General features: G+C 41.2%; 1 protein-coding gene across 3 annotated transcripts in view; it reads right to left on the bottom strand.

Annotated features, from left to right (window-relative positions):
- Positions 1 to 10,908: 10,908 nt before the first annotated feature.
- The window catches only part of DACH2 (dachshund family transcription factor 2), a 247,595-nt gene continuing 240,067 nt past the window's right edge, over positions 10,909 to 18,436 (bottom strand). For all 3 annotated transcript variants that reach the window (XM_041485379.1, XM_041485380.1, XM_041485378.1), the window contains exon 12: positions 10,909 to 11,785. In XM_041485379.1, the coding sequence (XP_041341313.1) occupies positions 11,748 to 11,785 (38 nt within the window). In that variant the 3' untranslated portion in view covers positions 10,909 to 11,747. The remainder of the gene's footprint in view (positions 11,786 to 18,436) is intronic.

Genomic DNA, 18,436 nt, shown 5'->3' on the forward strand with positions numbered 1-18,436 from the left:
GCTCAAACTTCCCAAATTTCCCTTCTTTGCTATGAAAAGTTGTTAATTGTGACATTTCAGACCCTGTTAGAGTCCGTATGAAAACTTGGCATTATTAATTTTTTTTACAAGTATAGCATCAAAGTCTTCCCAGCTGTCCAAAATTATTTCATGCTGATATTTTCTGTTATGACTTTATAGTTTGATGCACTCAGACTATACCAGCACTTTTACCACCAGTACCAACTATAAAGTTTATATGCATCACCTTTATGGCATAAGTAAGGACTATGAAATGTTGCCTTTCTGCTACTGATTTGTGCATTATTATGTTGAGAGAAAGTAACAGCTGTAAGGACAAAATAACACTTATTTCAGCACCCAGGGGGACATGAAATTGCATATATTGTTTTTAAAATTAGCTATCATATGTAAAGTTGGTTGTATATAGCTAAATAATAAAAGTAAGTGCATTTTTAGGTGCTCTTCAAATGAGGTCACAGTGCTGATGAAGTTCTCAGTATTTCTCTGATTTTATGAGATTCCAGGGGCAGTGATGAGATGTGTGGCACACAGGTACAAGTGGCCAATTTAAAAATGCCCTAAATATAACTTGATGGGCTAATCACATTTACAGTCCACGAAATGTGCATGAATGCATATTGATGTGAGAAAAACACATCCAGTGAGGAAATAATAAACTATTGGAGTGAATATGTATTATTCACTGCTAATTTTAATTAAGACTCAGTCTTAATTATCATGTACACGATAGAAAAGATGTATTTTGGTACAGAGTTTCCACAGCCTCATTTTGCACTCTTTTCTTCAGTTAGAAGTGGGTAAATGTTTTTTTTTTTAAAAGCAGAGCTGTTTAGGAGTATCCTGTGGGTCTCCATCCTGTGCCTGGATGTTTGCAAAGCCCACAGCAGGGCTCAGGGCACACATTTCCTGCAAACTCTGCTCCCCAGGGGAAGGACAGCACAAGCCATGAGGAATAAGGGGGAACAATTCTTTCTCAAACACTGATCCAACTGGAACACTTCAGAATTCTGATCCAGGAGGAGAAATGATCTCTGGGGCTGCTCTCCTCCAGGCTTCTGGAGCTCCTGAGTTATTAGCTGGGTAGTTTAGCATTTATCTTCTGAAGTCACTGCCAAAGGCATACAGGCAGAATAAAGAATAACACCACATTGATAAATATGCATCATTTCCCCCTGCCTTCCACAAGAATTGTAGAAAATGGAAAGGCATAATTGGACTCTTAGTAAATATAATAGATCAGAATTTATTTCAGGGTGGGTTTATCTTTTTTTTTCCCAGATTGAAACTTTTTAACGTCAGGTTTCAACCTGCTGTGAGTGACTTTTGGGTCTGATTTACAAATCTTTCAGAAGGAGAATGTCACATGGAAACAAAATAAATGCTTCCTTGGCTGTGGTTTTTGGTTATGAGAATTTATCTGACTGGGGGTGGGGGAAGCAGAAGAGGAGGTGAGCTGTGCCTGCTGAAGGAATGAGTTTGTCACCTGGAGAATTTGGGATCTCCACTGGCCACCTGGTGGGAGGGGGAGTCCCCAGAGGTCTCCTGTCCCTCCCATCCCTCTCCTGTCCCTGTCCCACCTCAATGTTTGTGGCTTTTGGTTCGTTCTTGTGGCAGATCTCCAGCCTGAGAGTGGGACTGAGGCAGGAGGGATGGCAGAGTCACTGAGAGCAGCAATCCCATCTCCAGCTGCATTTCAGATGGCAAAGGAATTCACAATAAAGTGTTACTTCCAGTTTATAACTTCGTGATCCCATTTTTCTCTCAGGGGCAGGAGATCTGAGATGCAAATTGTTGTTTTTGTCATCTTTATGGCACACTCAGCTCTGACTGAGGCATGGTGAGAGCTGGCAGGTCTGGGCTGAGCAGCTTTTCTTCTCCCACCATACACCTCATCGTGGTCATGTGCCTTCATTTTACCCTTTTGATGATAAAGAACATTAAAACCAGAACTGAGAATGCCTTAAAATCTTTTCAGCTCACAGTGTGATAAACTAGAGAAATTGGGTCAAACAAGAGAAATTACTAAATGTTTTTGCTAATTAGAAGATGATTTGCCAAATACCTTAACTAAGTTTTTATTTTATTTTCCAAAAGCAAGTAAAAAATGGCTTAAAGTAAGTAGTAAGAACTACTGGCTACTGTTCAGGAAGATTTTAATGGAATGACCTGTGGTGGTTGCACTGAAATAAAACATAAAAACAGAGATAGCAGAAGGCAAGAATGGCCAGACTGTGCTGAACAAAAAGTGTCAAGCCCAGGCCCCCCACAAGAATATTCCAAGGCACATTCAAGTGCCATTAAAGCCATGTAACCCTGTGCCTCCAACTCCATAAGGACATCTACGAGGATGTCACAAGCCAAAGGTTGTATCTGTGTGTTTAATCACCCTAGACAGTTTAATCTTGATTAATTTAGCTGTTCCTTGTGCAGGTTATGCTGTACAGCCTCAAAAGCTTAGAATTAAAAGTACATTTTTCTAATGTTAAACAATACTTGATTTGCAGCCCTTAATTTGTCCTTGTAGATTAACATAATGTCTCATTACGCCACTGTAGAGTTACAAATATTTTATGATAATTTCAATTGTCTATTTTCTTAAATTCTCTGGCAATAAAACCTCCAAAAACCTTATTCCTATGCTTTTGCCTTCACTTCCATTTCACACATGGTCACTGACATGGTTGCAGAAGTCTTTGAGTGGGAGGTGGGAACAAATGACTTCCTGAGACCTCATCACCCTGAGTTATTCCATCAGTCAATACAATCTAGAGTCAACAATTTCCCTTCAGTGCCAAGCAGAATTACAAACACCTAAACCTGTTTTTAACAGGCACGAAGAAGCAGAACCTACCATGGATTTTCTGCACAGAAAACACTTGGGAATTTTCATGTGAGCATCCCTCTCCCTGGAAGCAGCTCCCTAGCACAGTGAGCAGGACACTGAGCATCCTGTGCTCCATTTCAGCAGCTGCAGGCTGGTGGCCAGGCAGTGTTTGTGGTTTGGTGGCACTGGGAAAACCTGGAATGAGTGTCTGGTGTCCTTGCCCCACTGCTCCTCCCCACATAAGGACATCAGGCTGGTTGTTTTTCTGTTTTTCTTTCCTACCTGGTGGAAGGTGCTGATGTGATTTGGGAAACGAGTGGTGGTACAGGATAGTTACAGGTTTTATGTCAGAGGCTGAACATCTGCAGACAAAATAAAAAATTTTATTTGCCTCCCTATGGCCTTGTATAGTTCCAATAGACAACTGGGCCAGGGTTTTAATATTGCCAAATGTATGGGCAAAAGGCCCAAAATCACAGGACAGGTGGGAAGGAGCCCAGACAGATCAGGTCACACCTGAGTGAGCAAACAGAGCAACAGCACGGGGCTGGAGGGGAGGGCTGGGAGCAGAGGCCAGAAGAAGGTGGGAGAGGAAGAGAGGAAGGATGCTCTGGGAGGTGTGTCAGGGATGGGGAAGGATGCGAGGATGCTCCAGGGACAGCTCAAACACCCTGATATTCCTGGAGCCACTCTGGGGACAAAAGCAGGGGGTGGTGGCTCTGTCCAGCCTGAGGATGAAGGCTGAGCTGGGGCACAGAGGGTGCAGAGCACTCTTGGGTTTTCTGCCCTGCCACAGGAATTCTCCCAGAGCAGTGCCAGGAGCTCCGGGGACCTGCACTGCTCTGGAGACAACGGCATGGAAAATGTCAGGTCAAATGTCTGGGTTTGGGGAGAAAAACCCTGACCCCTTCTCTGCCCTCAGAATGGAGAAAAACAGGCTTAAAAGCAAAACATCTTCTATGGTGCTTCCAAATATCCAGCAGCAGTTTATCACTGGATCAGAATCTATAAGAAATAAGTACCAAATGGTGCAAACTTCAGCTTCACTGCCCTATTCAGGAGGGAGTATTTTCAAAAAACTCCTCAAACTTCCAAAATTGGCATCACTAAAGAAAAAGTATCAGTGTATTTGTATATTCAGGAAAATGACTCCTGAAGGAAGTCTTCCCACAATTACTTCTGGCTCTGTGTAATTCAGGGAGAGAGATGCATATGCCCATGAATTGTTTAAATGAAGAAATGTCTTTTATTCCTGTATAGCAGATGCACAAAGGGAATGGGAATGTTTTATAACTTAGGCTTTTAAATAATAAATAAATGCTGACATTCTCAGCTGAGACATCTTGATTTTTGTGTGCTGTGTAATACTGAAGTGCGCAAATATTTTTTTAGAAAGAATTATTTTTCCCTTTTTAAAAAGAATATGAAACCTCAAGAATATGATAAAACATCACAGTTGGTTTCTAAATGCTTTGCATCTTAATATGGTTGAAGTTAAGGCAGTAAGTAATTTCTGAGTTTTTCCCTTGAGCCACGTAGTTCTTTTCATATGTAATTATTCTCTGAGTGCATTAGATAATGCTATGGTTCCCACAGCTGTATACACATCTATAAATCATTAATGAGGCAGTTAACTGAAACAAAACTATAAAAGATTTGCATTACCCGGCAGAACCCAGCCTTAATTGACTTCCAGTTATTTACAATTAATTTTTCCATTTGGAATAATGATTGCAAGCAACTTAGGGTTTTTTATTACTGAGGAATTAGATGCTGACTATTCATCAAAAGTTTTTACAGAGAGGCTGTGTCAGTGGACAGCAATGAGCTGGAGGCAATCTGATTTTTACACACACATACTCTCCCCCACACTGGCCCAGGGGATGGGGTTTGTGCAGTAAAATGCAGACAGGAGCCAGCACAAACTTTTTTTGTCCTTTTTATCACTTACCTAAGTTTAACAACAATTAATTCCTTCTCTTTATAGCATCCAGCTGAAAGGCAATAGGATGACTAGAGCTGGCTGCAGTTTCACATAGAATAAACTGCATGAATGAAGAGTGAGTAAATATTTATTTCCATCTTACAAGACTGTAAGATGGACACTGGGGAATAAACAATGCAGAGGCTGTCGAGTAAATATTATTCCATTATGCCATTTAAAAATTACTTTTATAGAGACAAAGAGCACAGAGTAAACCCTCATTAAGTTGTCATTGTTTGAGTAAGGCCCAGGACTGGGGCTGTGTGTCAGAGCCTGGACAGACACACGGAGGGGATCAGCTCTCTGTGCCATGTGAGCATAACTCTGCCTGACACTAATGGGCTGGGGATGTGTTCATCAGGAAGGGATGTCACCTTCAAATTCCTAATAAAACTTAAGTCAGAAATCACCAGGCCCATTTGCAGCAGCTGATGTTATCTTCCTCACCCTCCAGCCTTCCCTTTCCACAATGCCTGAGCACAGGGCAGTGGATTCCTGCTTGGGAACCACACTGGGAAATGAGTAAATCTCAGGTACTGGGGTGCACTAGACTGCCTCCTTGGAAATCAATCCTTCCCTGAGACTGAGCAAATGATCCTGTAGTGATTTCCCCTTGCTATCGTTTGGGTACAAAACACACACAATAAACATTTGGGTTGCTGTCTGTTCTCCCCCTCAGCTGCAGCTGCCACGCTGAGCAAGTTGAATGTCCTGCTTTATTTTCTTGTTTAAAATAAATAATTTTGCTGTCCTTTGGCTAACATTTGAGGCTCTCCACTCCTGCCAGCTGGCTGGGCTGCCCTGAGCCAGGCACTGCAGGTGGAAGCAGCCCTGAACACAGGGAGGGCACGGGGAGCTTTGATTTCTGCACACGTGGCTTAGACAGACACTGGTGAACGTGGGGGAGTTTAATTCTGAGTGATGGCAAAGCAAGAGGCTGCTCCCTGCCTTATCAATAGGTGCCAGCAAGAGGCCGCTGGAATTGATCTAGGAAATGACAACCCAACGCTGGTAACCTTGAAAACCCTGCAATCTCCTGCTGGAGTCATTTTTCCCAGGTTCTGTTCTGCTGGGCTGTGCTGCAAAGTGTAATGGAAAGTGAGGTGACAGCCTGGCCATGGGTCATTCAGCCTGTCAGAAACTCCAGCCTTGGCAAATTGGTCCTGCCTCCTCACCAGTCCATGAACTTCACAGACACTTCACTTACTCCTGCTGCATCAGTTTAGCTGGAAAAGCACTTCCATGTGTGACGGCTGAGAGGCTTTTCCTTTGGAAATCAGGCTGGTACCAGATGAGCAAACAATATTATTATTTTAATTAAGATATCACATCCTGTCAACACACAACATTGGCAATTGCATTTCAAATAGCTGTGCCTTGACAAATTGTACAGTACAATTCAGACAGTGTTTTTGCTGTGGTACTGATAACTGTAAAAACCTGATAACTATAAAAACCATGCAATTTACTTACCAACTTCCACAAAACAGGGGTCCTAGTCCTGCAGGACTTCTCATCCCAGTGGCAGAATTCTCACTTCCCTGTGTCTCCTTCCAGATGGGTTTGGTTTGGTGTAAGAGTCAGCACCTGTGAATCCAGGCTGTGGATTAAACACAATTGCTTTTCTCCTTTCCTTGTATGCTTTCTTCTTTTTTCCCCCAAGTTAGTTTGAGCAGAACATAACATACCAGAAGAAATAAAGAATTACAGTCAGGATGCGAGGAATTATATTTTTTTTCCTTTGGAATGAAATTTCAATATTCAGCTATAAAGAAAAAGCCGTGAAAAGAATCAGAGCTTGTTCCACTGCTTTGCACATTGTAAAGTCATTTCAACATTGTAATATAGGTGTCAAACTTTACTGAATCAGCTGTCAAACGCTACCAAACACTTACTTTGCACAGGTGTAAATGATCACATAAATGCAAAGCACTGATCTGACACCAAAAATCTGTGTGTACCATTTCTGTCTTCAGCAGCTTTACAGAACTATCAAGAAAAAGTCCAATAGGGAGTTTATTCCTTGTTATTTAAGCATTTTTGGTCTGTTTTCTTACTTTTAGGGATGTGGTTTCCCCTTCTGCTCCAGCTGACACCAAGGAAGAGAATGCAACAATTTGCATGGAATAGCTTTGGACTGATCTACAAAAAACAATATTATGTTTCATAATAATGTTCCAAATGTTAGATGTTTCCTGCCAAAACCTCTCCTCCGTAAGTGTCCCAGCATCATCAACTGATGGCACACAGCTCTGGGAATAAACACTTTCAGCTAATGGCAGGAATTGTCAGGGGAAGCACAAAACAGGTATTTCTCCCTCACACAGAATGAAACACAGGATTACAGTTAAATACCAAATCCTACCAGCACTGGAGCGAATTAAGGTTTATTTTTCATTCCTGTTAATTCTTTCCTCTCTTTTTAGCTAATTCATCTTGTTTCACTTAATGCCAGTGGTTTTTCCTGTTTGGCCAGTTTGGTGAATGGGGGGACAATCCATTTTAGGCATGTAGTTCTGAGTAACAAGTTAAAGCTTCAGGCAAGCCCAGATCCCTAAGGAGCACCCTGCAGGCTCCCTGTGCCACATCCAGCTCTCCAAAGGCAGGGCAGGGTGACCACAAACACCTCCCTGCCCCTCCTGCAGCACAGCCCCAAAGGTGCCCTGGACCATCCACGTGCTGCTGGGATATTCAGGTGCCTCATGCAGAGTATTTAAATCAGGCTGTGTACAGCAAAAACTCTTAATAACCTTAATGTCAGGGGGGTTGGACTGCAGCATTTATTGTGAGGGAGCTGTGACACAAACCTTACCATAGAGAAATCATTTCAGGTAACAACTCAGAAGGACTGAGTTTGTCTCCACTGCTTTACTTTGGATTTTCTTGTGAAAAGTAAGTCTGGCCCACTGGGGGCTGAGTGAAGCATACAGTGATTAATTAGAGCTGGACGGATTTTGTATAGTTCAATATGAACACGTCACTTCTCTGGTTGCTCCATCTCCATCTTCCCTCTCTGACCAGCCAGAACTTATTCCAGTATGCTTGCTCTGGTACCAGGAGCAGCAGGTATGTTCATTTATTTATTTATTTAGATATACACATAGCAAAACCCTCTCCTTTTCCCAGCACTAACCACTCTTGGAGACAAAAAATAATAGATGGTGAAAAGGATGTATTGATCAGTGAATCCACATTTCAGTGTCCTTTCTGAAAGAGCTGTGAAAGCATTTTCAAACATGCAAGGCTGAATGTATGTTAAAATAGTTAAACTATTATAAAGAATCCAGTTTTTAAAGTATCACTTATCATAAGAACATTTTAATGTATGGTGCTGTATTTGCTTTCACAGTTTTGGATTATGTCAACAGAATCACATAATGAAGATGTAGTAAAATCTTACTGCATTTGTAACTGAAACTCAGAAAAATGGGAGGTTTTATTTTAAAAAATGAGCTCCAAAGAGAATTTTTTTCCCCTGCCTTAGATGCTCACATCACTTAGATGCTCATGCAAAGGTTGCTCTGTTCCAACAGAAGACCCAAACAGGTCCAGGTCCAAAGGCAAGGTTGGGTGCAGCACCCACAAAAGCTGCAGCATTTGTGCTCTGCTGACACTGAACTGGCTCATTTCAATTGATTCCTTTGATGTACAATAACAAAGCAGCAGCAAATCATTACCCATCCATAATACATCATTATAAAAATACTTTTTTTACTGCCCTTCCATCTCAGCTTCAAATCATCAAAGACGCCCTTATTCGCAGACAGAACCAAAGTCAGATTGTTTATTAACAGAGCTTTTACATGTGCTTAAACATTTGCAGTATGTATTAGAAATGAGGACAGCACATGACCTGGCTTAGAAAAGCCCCTCTGGAAATTCCTTGCCCAGCCCAGCAAGGGCAGCAGGGCCAGTGGATGGGGAAGGTGGAAGTGCCTCCCTCAGTGCTGCTGCTGCCAAAGATTCCAGATCCAAGCCCAGGCTGGGAATTGTCCCATGTGTATTTAAGGCTCAGTGCATGCACAGGCACAGGAGGGGTTGTGGAGATCAGCTGAGGCTGTAAAGGAAGTTTGTAACAATTCAGGTTAGCCCACATTTTGTCATGTTACTAAAAATAGTCTGTAAATAAATGTATTTACAGGCCACTTCCTCGTAGGCAGCAATTACTTCAAGCAGCACTCAGGTTTTAATGCACAGCCATGTTCTCACTGTGTTTTGCTATAGATCCAGGCTTCAAATGGAGATTGGGCACTATTGATCCTGGGGGTTTATTATGGTCTGCATTCCAGAGGACTCAGAGCCCATCCCCTGCCTGCATTCACCCAAGATCATGGATGGCTCCGTGGCCCCTCCACAGGGCACCCACACTCTGGGCAGGCTCTCAGGGAGCCAGAGCTGCAGAGGGGGTACCTTGCTTTTCCCTGTGAAGAGAAACGTAGCCACAGAGGGGCTCGGGGTGCTGCACCCCAAACACGCCCAGCTGAGCTCCCCAGTGCAGCAGGAAGGGCTGGCTGTGTCCCTCTGCCCCACACCCCCACAAAAACCACCCCAAAACCCATCCCCAAGAGGTGCTGTCCCTCTCTGGGAGCCAGCTGGGGCTGTTCCAGTGAGGAGGAGTGTGGTGCGGAAGGCTGAGCCTTTAAAAGGCTTTAACACCTTCCTTCCACACAAGGTTTACTCATTAGGCTGAGCTGACACCCAAACCCCTCAGCCTCTTGCTTTGTCAATATTTACCAGGAGCCACCTAGTGAGGACTGAAAACAGAGTCAGTCTCTCCAGTTTATCAGTCTCCTTAACTTCATTTGTCAGAGTTTTGACATTTAAAACCAATCTGGGATGGGCAGAGCAAGAATCAACCTGTGCTCATCAATCCAGGCTCAGGGATGCCTTAAGGAATGTGTACATCAGCTACTGAGGGGAAAAATGCTCAAAAAAGCCTTTATGGAGATGAAAGGAGAGTGCAAAAATGTTGTAATTTTAAAGACTGAGCTATTTACGTACAAGAAGTCTTTCTAAACTACACAATACTGGATAACTGAGCAAAGATCTCTGTTCAAAATCTGCACTTGACAGGAGCACTGCCAGCACTGGGTCAGCCAGAAATACTGCAGCACCCCAAGGGCTGTTCCAACTCCTTTTTAAAAATAAGATTTAGAGTAAAGTCCAGCCCTCACTTCAGAAAATCCCACTGGAATTGAGACTAAAATTAATATAATACCTAAAGGTACAATTTAAATGCTGGTGTTGCAATGTTTTATTCACATGTGAGCATTTATTAAGAATCAGGAGGACTCACAATTCCTAATGCTCCTGTTTCTTTGTATCATTCAACTTTTGATGGTTTGATCAATGGCAGCATGATTAATGCAGTTATTAGAACAGCTGTTATAAAAATAATATGGAACAAACCCAATTTGTACATTGCAAGAATATTCTGGTAAATCACTTGATAACCTGTAGAACAGAGGGCAACGTGTTTTCTTGAACTAACACTGGTTAAAATAAAGATTTCTTTTAGGAACAAAAAAAAACCCAGGTGATTCTATTCTGCAGAGTCTATTTACAAAATTCTGCTAATGAGAAAAAAATGCAGTGCTAAAAATGAAATGAATTGTGAACACTCTACATTTAGATGTAGCCAGAAGTAAACACAATCATAGGGAATATATTCCCTGTAGATCTATTTAAAGGTCTTTTTTGTTCTTAAGTGACAGTGATTTATATTCAGGGCATGTGTGTGCAAACATGTGTACACAAACAGGAGTTTGCAAGGAAATAAGCACTGTGCCTTTGACCCAGGAATTAAAATAAAGAGGGAACAGGTGATCACTTAATTCCACCTGACTCAAACCAGCCTTCAGTGTCATGTTTTGAGAAGGGAAGCTTTCAGCTGTTTTCAGTTTTCAAAGTTCAGAATCTGGAGCATACAATAATTAGGAAAATGTTTAATACCAACCCACCCTCTTTATTAAGTCATTTCTTCAAGTATTTTTAATAGTGCAAAATACTGGTTTGCATTAGTACAGTTACTATGGGAATTCACAGTCCAAAAAAAAATCTTAAAAGATTTCCAAAGTCAAACAAAAAACTTTTTAATACTGTATTTTTAGCAAGAACATTTTTAACAAAGAATGTGTACTTTAACTTAATATGGTACAACAGAGAAACCATACTTAAAAGTTTCCATTATCTAACACTCTACTGCATATTCATTTTTCCATCTTAAAAGACCAAAAGCCAAGCTGAACTGAGCATTAAAAAAAAAGCATCAATTATAATCCTCATATTACATCAGCTATTAGGGTTTAGCTCACACTTTTGAATTGGTCATCTAATGAAAGGACAATTTTTACATCGTTCTTTTAAAAAATGTACACACATTTCTTTTTAAAACGTAATATATATCGAGTATCTGCTTCAGTAAACAAAGCTTAATTTATAAACACAATCGAAACAGCTCCATGTTGAACAGTTTCAGTGATAAACTGGACTTGTATGATGTACAGCCAGTGAGGACCATTGTGGCTTAAATTCATTGTGCCATTGCTATTCTGTAATAGCCACCTCCTAAGGAAAAAAAAAGTTCTTTTTTGGGGCAGGGTGGGGAGGGGAAATAATTGATGTATGTGCTTAAAAATACTAAAACTCCTTTCTATCTCCAGGGACCTAAAAATGATCTGTTGTGACAGGCTTGGTTTGGTATGGTAAGCTTGTAAAAAGTCTCAGTATTTCTTAATACGGCAGTTTTCAATGCAGCAACAGTAAATTGCTTGAAATTGTCCTTCAAGTTTCATGCTACAAATCCTGTTCCTCACACAGTACTGAAGGCATCAAAGGTTGGAAGGGACATTTCTCAGGAACTAGATAGTCTTCAAATAGTGGTCATTATACATTTTTCAGCAATAGGTGGTTCCTTCAGTACATAATGGTCGGCTTGATGTATGTTCTGTTTTCTGGAGGGAAACAAAAAAAAAGAAACAAGTCAATTACACAGTTGAACATTTCATAATTAACTGACACTTAAGTGGGTTCTTCACTTGGTTGTGGATCTTTTTTTTTTCCTCAAGCCAAATGAGCAGATCTAAAAGCGATATGAACTAAACTGTCCATCACACAGGCACATTTTGTGTAGGAAAAGGAGGCACTGGGTGACAACACCTGGCCAAGTCCCCAAGAAAGGACAAAGACCCACCACCACCTGCCCTGGTGTTTGCCAGCAATGGCTCAGGACAGGCTGCAAACACTCTGATTTGGATTTTATTCCCATAAGGCATTTTTTTTTAATCAAACAGTCCTTTTCTCCCAAAGGCAGCCCATGCTGGATTGCTGCCTCCCTGGGACAGACCCAGGGACAAGGCACCAGCTTCACCACACACCCCTGTCACTGCACAAAACCTGCCAGGGAACAGGGTGTTAAAACTGCACTGCTTTCAGAAAATGTAAATCAGGATCTGTTCTTGGAAAACTGTTCTTTCATTCAGAAACCACCACATTTCTCTTAAAATTCTATTTCTTTATTTAGAGAACGAAGCAGAAAATCACTTCATAAAAATATTCCTAGTTATAGTACCTATCAACTGTGATTTTTCACATTAAGCAACTTTAAGCCCAGAGAAAAAATAAATATTGAAATGCCCACAGAAACTGAAGCTAACAAGAATCCATATTCCTGCTCATTATACAATGAATCATGAATCCACCCAGCTAAATCTGCAAGAACTGATCTGGAAGATGATAGCAAAATGATAATATGGAGCAGCATTTTGTATAATGTTGACATCTCTCCCATTACTGTTTTACATACGCCAATACCGAGCACTCCTAAGGAACGAACAAGTATTGACCTGCAAACTGACACTGATCCTTGGAGCAATCTCCAAGTTTGCCACATTTCAATTTCAAAATGCATTTCAGCTATAATATGAGTGATTTATCATTTAGCAGTAGCTGTCAAAGTAACCTCCTAGATAAAACAAAAACATCTGGAACCATAAACAGAGGAGAGCAGTAGCTGAATTTTAATCCAAATCCGACATGTTCACTTCATTAGGAACAGGAAACAGCTAATTAGTAATTGAATGTTTTGTGGTTTTAAGGAGGCTCACACTCTCCAAACTGAGATGATTTAATACGTATTTTGGATGTAAGCACAAATAAAGATCACAAGAGCCAGGGACATAACAATTCCAGAGGGATGTTTGGGAGCCTCCAAAGAAAGAACTAAAATTAGTTTCAGGCCATTGGCTGATGAAAATTCTTGTTTTAAACCTGGTGGGGAATTACTAAAGCCTGGGGGGTTCAGCAGAAATGCAAGGATTGAGCACTGTGGGGTTTGTTTGTGGTTTGGGGGTTTTTTTTCCCTTTTTCCCATGATCATTAGGAAGCTGCACATGGCTTCTTCCTAGTGGAGGCTGTTCTTTATGTTCTTATTAAATTTTAAGTATTATTTTTTAAATTAAGGTAAGATGAGGACATTGAAGGTACTGTGGGCTGACTAAACTTTGGAACAGGTTTCCATATTTCCTTCCAGTCCTCTTTGTTTCTCAATGAAAGTTCAATGGAGGTACCTGGAACACCCGTAAGAGAGAAAAGTAAATGCCACAGCTCAAGCCCAGGGCAGCCACCCAGGAGACATCATTGATCAGTGAACAGAAAGTGCACAGTTAAATATTTCCTTTTTTATAACACCCTCAATTATTCTCCAGAAATTAAAATACTTTTTTTTTGTTGCTGTGCAATAAACTGAATTTCATGGCATTAACCACGTCACACAGCAATCACCTCTGAGGAATTAACGTGTCGGGAGCAGCTGTGCCCCCACTTACACAGGAAAGACAATGTGATGTTGTCAAATTAATCTTTTCTGGAGAATATTCACCATCTCCTCAGTGCAGCTGACTGCAAGCTACAGACCATTTTATAGCACTTTACTGTATTATATAGCAAAGATTTGAATAAATCTGTGTGCAATAAATGTATTCTTTTATCAGGTTTATCCCTTAATCAAATATTCATTTATGTGGGCTTCATTCTATTAAAAAACGAAATTATACAAAGGTGAGCAAAAGCGTAGATTTACAGTAGTTTAAAGCCTAATCTCATTCTCTAGGGGTAATACTGACAATATAAAAACTGTATAAATGATATTCCCTAACACTAAATATGCTTATGAGCCCCCTGTGCATGTTACACTGCTTTACAGCCTACAGAGCAATGCATGACTGGCTTAATAAGCAAGACATTTAGAAAGCAGGTTTTTTTCTCCCTTCACAATGTATAAGACAAGTAAAGATCTCTGCGTTTCTTGGTGTGCCAGAGTCTGTGTTAATATCTGGAATTTTCTCACAGGACAGCGTTCTCTTCCCTGAGGTGTTAGCCCAGAGTAGGTGCAGCTCTTGCACTCTTTTCAGCCACAGTATCATCCTTTATCTTTTTCTTCTAAAGTTTTAATGGATGCATAAAGGACAAATCCAAAGGCAATAATAATCATCTCCATATTTATTCATGTTTAATTTTTTTTTTTTTTTTATTCCACATCTCTGAATACTTTGTAAGATCTCTGGTTCATCATCTCCATATTTAATCATGTTTAATTTTTTTCCCCCCGGCTTATTTCACAACTCAGTATTTTCTGAATCCTTTGTTTGTAAGATCTCTGGTTTAAATTAGGAATTTAGCTTTATTTCCCTAAACTACTTTAAAACAAAACAAGTGTCCAACTGCACAGGAGATGAGCTCTCCACCCTTCTCAGGCTGGGTAAACAGCACCTCAGTTAGATCAGAGCCAAGCTCAGCTTTGGAGGAAGCAACACATGGGAAATGCAATGCTGTAACAACAAATTAACTTGCAAAGCTGGGGCTAATTAGTTTGAACCAGTGTCTTACTTTGTACAAAGAAAAAAATCAGACAAAACCAGTTTGCTTCTCCAAAGGACCACATCCCTCAAAAAACGCCTCTTTCCCTACAGCCCTTGGCAGACAGGAGTGCTGCCTGCCTGGAAGGGGAATGAATCCAGGCCTGCCTGGGGGTAAGGACCAGAGCAATGACCAAGACTCAGCAAAGGATCCCTTCACTGCCATGAAAAGAAGATGGATCTGGGCTGATCATTCAGCTGAATGACAAGTAAAAATTACTTCTTTGCCTGATTATTGTTTGTCCAGCAAAACTTCTCTTTTATATGCAAATATTCTTCAAACTGAGCAGTGAGAGAGCAGGGCTCAGCTCCGTCCTGACCCAGAAAGAACGTGGTCAATAAATGCTGGTTCTGTGAGCAGCAGTACCAATAAGGGTTGGTTTGTTTTCACCTGTCCCACTTTCCTATGGCCTCTCTCCACCCTGCAGAGGCGCAGATATGATATCAGAGGTGCCCTCTCTGGTATCTCGAGCTGGCTGAGCCCAGGGCATCCCTTGGGATTGGTACCAAAACCTTTCCTTCCCTCAGGATTGTGGTGCCTGACCCTGCAGGGCTGCTCATCCACAAAGCTGCTGGGTAGGAGTTTCTTCCCCTCTTATTTTGTGTGTAAGGCAGCTGACTTGACCCTGTCAAGTATATCCTCATCCATGTTAAGAGAGTTAAAAAAACTTGAACTAAGGCCAGGATTTCCAGTGAGTCCCTGAAAAGCCAGTTGCTGGTGAGTCCCTGTGGGGTAGCTCTGAGCTGCACGTGGCCGTGTGGCCATGGAGTGACAGTCTGGGAACTGCACAGGAGCTTTGAGAGAGCTTTTCTGGGAACTCTGCAGTGACACAGCACGAGGCAGCTACCAGGGGTTTAATAATTCACAGCCTCCAGAGCAGGACACGCTCTAGGGAGAGAACACAGCTTGGGCAGGAGGAAGAACAACAGGCCTAAGACTCAGATAAAGCAGCTTGGATTTGAGAACTCTCTGGTTTGATCAAAACACCAATGAACTGAAGTCCAGTCCATCATAAACCCCAAAATGCATTCCAAACTACACCAGTCCCTCATCTTTGACAAATAAATATTTGTCAAATGTTACTCACGTGTTAGATAAAAATAAAATGTTATTCAGGGTAACCCCAGAGTTTTTGTGCCAAATCTCTGCCAGGTTATGTCACAAACAAAAGCAGCAGCAGCCCTGGGTCACCCTCCTGTTGCAGGCACAGCGAAGTACATCTTCACCTCAGGAAAGCCTGCCTGCCTATGCTGCAGCCTCCTTCCTGAAATTTTATTTTTTTGTAAATTGTTGTTATCAAGTATTACTGTAACATCTACTTTTTAAGATTTTAAGCTAACATTGCTTTGCTGATTGTTCCACTATCCCCTAACAATGAAATATTGTAATACAAAAGTTAACTAAGGTATAAACATGCAAAAGGAGAAGTCTCCCTGCGATCATAAAATGATGTTATTTTCTGTTCAGCAGTTCATGTTACTGCTGTTCATGCTAATTAATTAAAGGAGCTGTTGCTGTAATGTGCAAACAGGGAATCTGAGAAACTGAGAGGGCTTTTAGGTCTCGGAGTGAAGTTAAGTCAATCTGGGCGCGGGCAATCAAATGTAATGAAATCACTTGTCAGTGCTAAGCTTGCAAAAACTGTGAAGTTTGACTAGGGAGTAAAAGGATTATAATTAGATTTCCAATAGGATAATAACTAAATGGCAGAAAGCAGTAAAGAGAAAATATTACTTTGTTAGCTAATGGTGCTGCTGTTCAGTTTTAGTTTTTATCAGCACACTTGTAGTTGTGCTAATTTAATTTGCTTTTATCAGCAAAAATGCACTACTCGAATGGTACTTGAATGTCATTTGCAAAAATCATTGATCTGAAGGTGCACTTAATGACACCCAGTATGTTTATTTTATGTGGAAGGGAGATTGGCTGATAAAATGGTTGATGCACTGTGGTGCTGGCCCAGGAGTGAGTGGTGGAAGGAGGAGCAGGAGGGTGTCTGAGTGCTCATCACCTGCTCTGATCTCCTCTGCCAGCTAGAATCCTCCCAGCTCCAGCTCTGAACTACATCTGGGATATGGAAGATGGAAAGCATTAGACTGTAAAGTTCAAAAAAGTTTTAAGTCTCATCTGCATGAAATTTCTGTTCAATTAATATACAAAGCAGAGGGAAAATGAGTCAACTAAATGGAAAAGATTTATAATGCAGATCAGAAACGCAGTACATGAACAGCTTGTGTTAATAAAATCATTTTAAGAAATGAGCATAAAATATGATATGACTTAATCACTGTGAAAGGTGGCTGTGCAGTAGTTCTGTAATTTTCCTTTAAACCCTCTTAAGGAGATACTGGCAGTGGAACTAATTGAATTTCAAAGGAAAAGCACTGTGTGAATGATAGATTTCTGTCCAGCAGAGCTATTGACAACAGAAAAAGAAAGCTCTGTATTGATGCTAAAGCTTTTTTTCTGAGCAACTCACAGAGATTTTGGAAGCCTGGAAACAGCTTTGTATTAGGGACATGTGTTTTGCCCCTTCCTCCTCCCAGGGCCCAAAAAACAAAGGCAGCAAATGACAGGGGCAGTGAGGGAGTGTGCTCGAACTGTCAGAGCTGCAGCAGCAATAGGAGCTGTCAGGGACACGAATGGTTATCAAAGGGAAAGGGAATAAAAAGTTATTACAGTATCAGCATAAATAAAAATGAAAGAGATGGTGCTACAGGACAGGAACACTTTGAAATCTAAACAAGCTCCACAGAGAGCTCTCCAGAAAGCTTTTTATCAGCTGAGACTGTTTAGTGACCAAGTGGCTCAGCTCATATCTCCACACCAGCAGGATTACCATGCCAGGGGGGTCAGAGCCAGCAGGGCTGAAAAGGGAAAGGAATGGGAGGGACAGGGACAGGGACAAGGCTGCAGCTCCGGCTGCTCAGGCCATGTCCTGCTCCCTCTGAGCCCAGGGATACTGAACACAGGGAATATCCAGCTCTCCCTTTGGCCATGCTTAATAAAGACTTCCTGAGCCAAATCCTCTCACAACCAAAGGGATGATGTAGTCGGAATCAAATTAAAACGAAAACTGAAAAAACTCAACATGAAATAAAAATGGCAAAAATCACAAGGCTTTTGTGTATTAATAAACTGCAGGTAACATAAGAAACTTCTCTTGATTCCTTCAGGCAAGTAAATGGTCATTGCAAGTGGCTGTGCATCACTTTCCTCACAGTATTTGTGATCATTTTTGATGTAAAGACACATTTGAGCCAAGTGTCAAGGTTTTTCTTCAACTGAAAACTGAAATTACCTTTCTCTTCTTTACCAGGAGTCTGCCCAGATGCACCTTTGACTCTCAGAGCTGTTTGGAAGAGCACTGAGCACTCCTCGCAGCAGGTACCATGAACAGATCAGAAATGCAAGGAACATTTTACTCATTGAATTTAAATACATGCGTCCCAAATGCTCATCCAATATTTTGACTATTTCTGGCAGCAGCAATTTTCCAATTGCAATATTTAGAGCACAGCTCTCATTATATGTGCACATATATATACACACACATATGTCAGATGTATATATCTGCATTACAATAAAGCTGTGATTCTCCTTCTCTGTAATACAGAGCATATGAATCTAAAATCACAAGAAGAGACAGCAGTAAAAATATTTGAAAGCTTTTCTGTAAGGATGACAGA

This window comes from Pyrgilauda ruficollis, unplaced genomic scaffold, assembly GCF_017590135.1.
Source record: "Pyrgilauda ruficollis isolate IOZ18807 unplaced genomic scaffold, ASM1759013v1 scaffold7, whole genome shotgun sequence".
In the NCBI taxonomy this organism is placed as follows: Eukaryota; Metazoa; Chordata; class Aves; order Passeriformes; family Passeridae; genus Pyrgilauda; species Pyrgilauda ruficollis.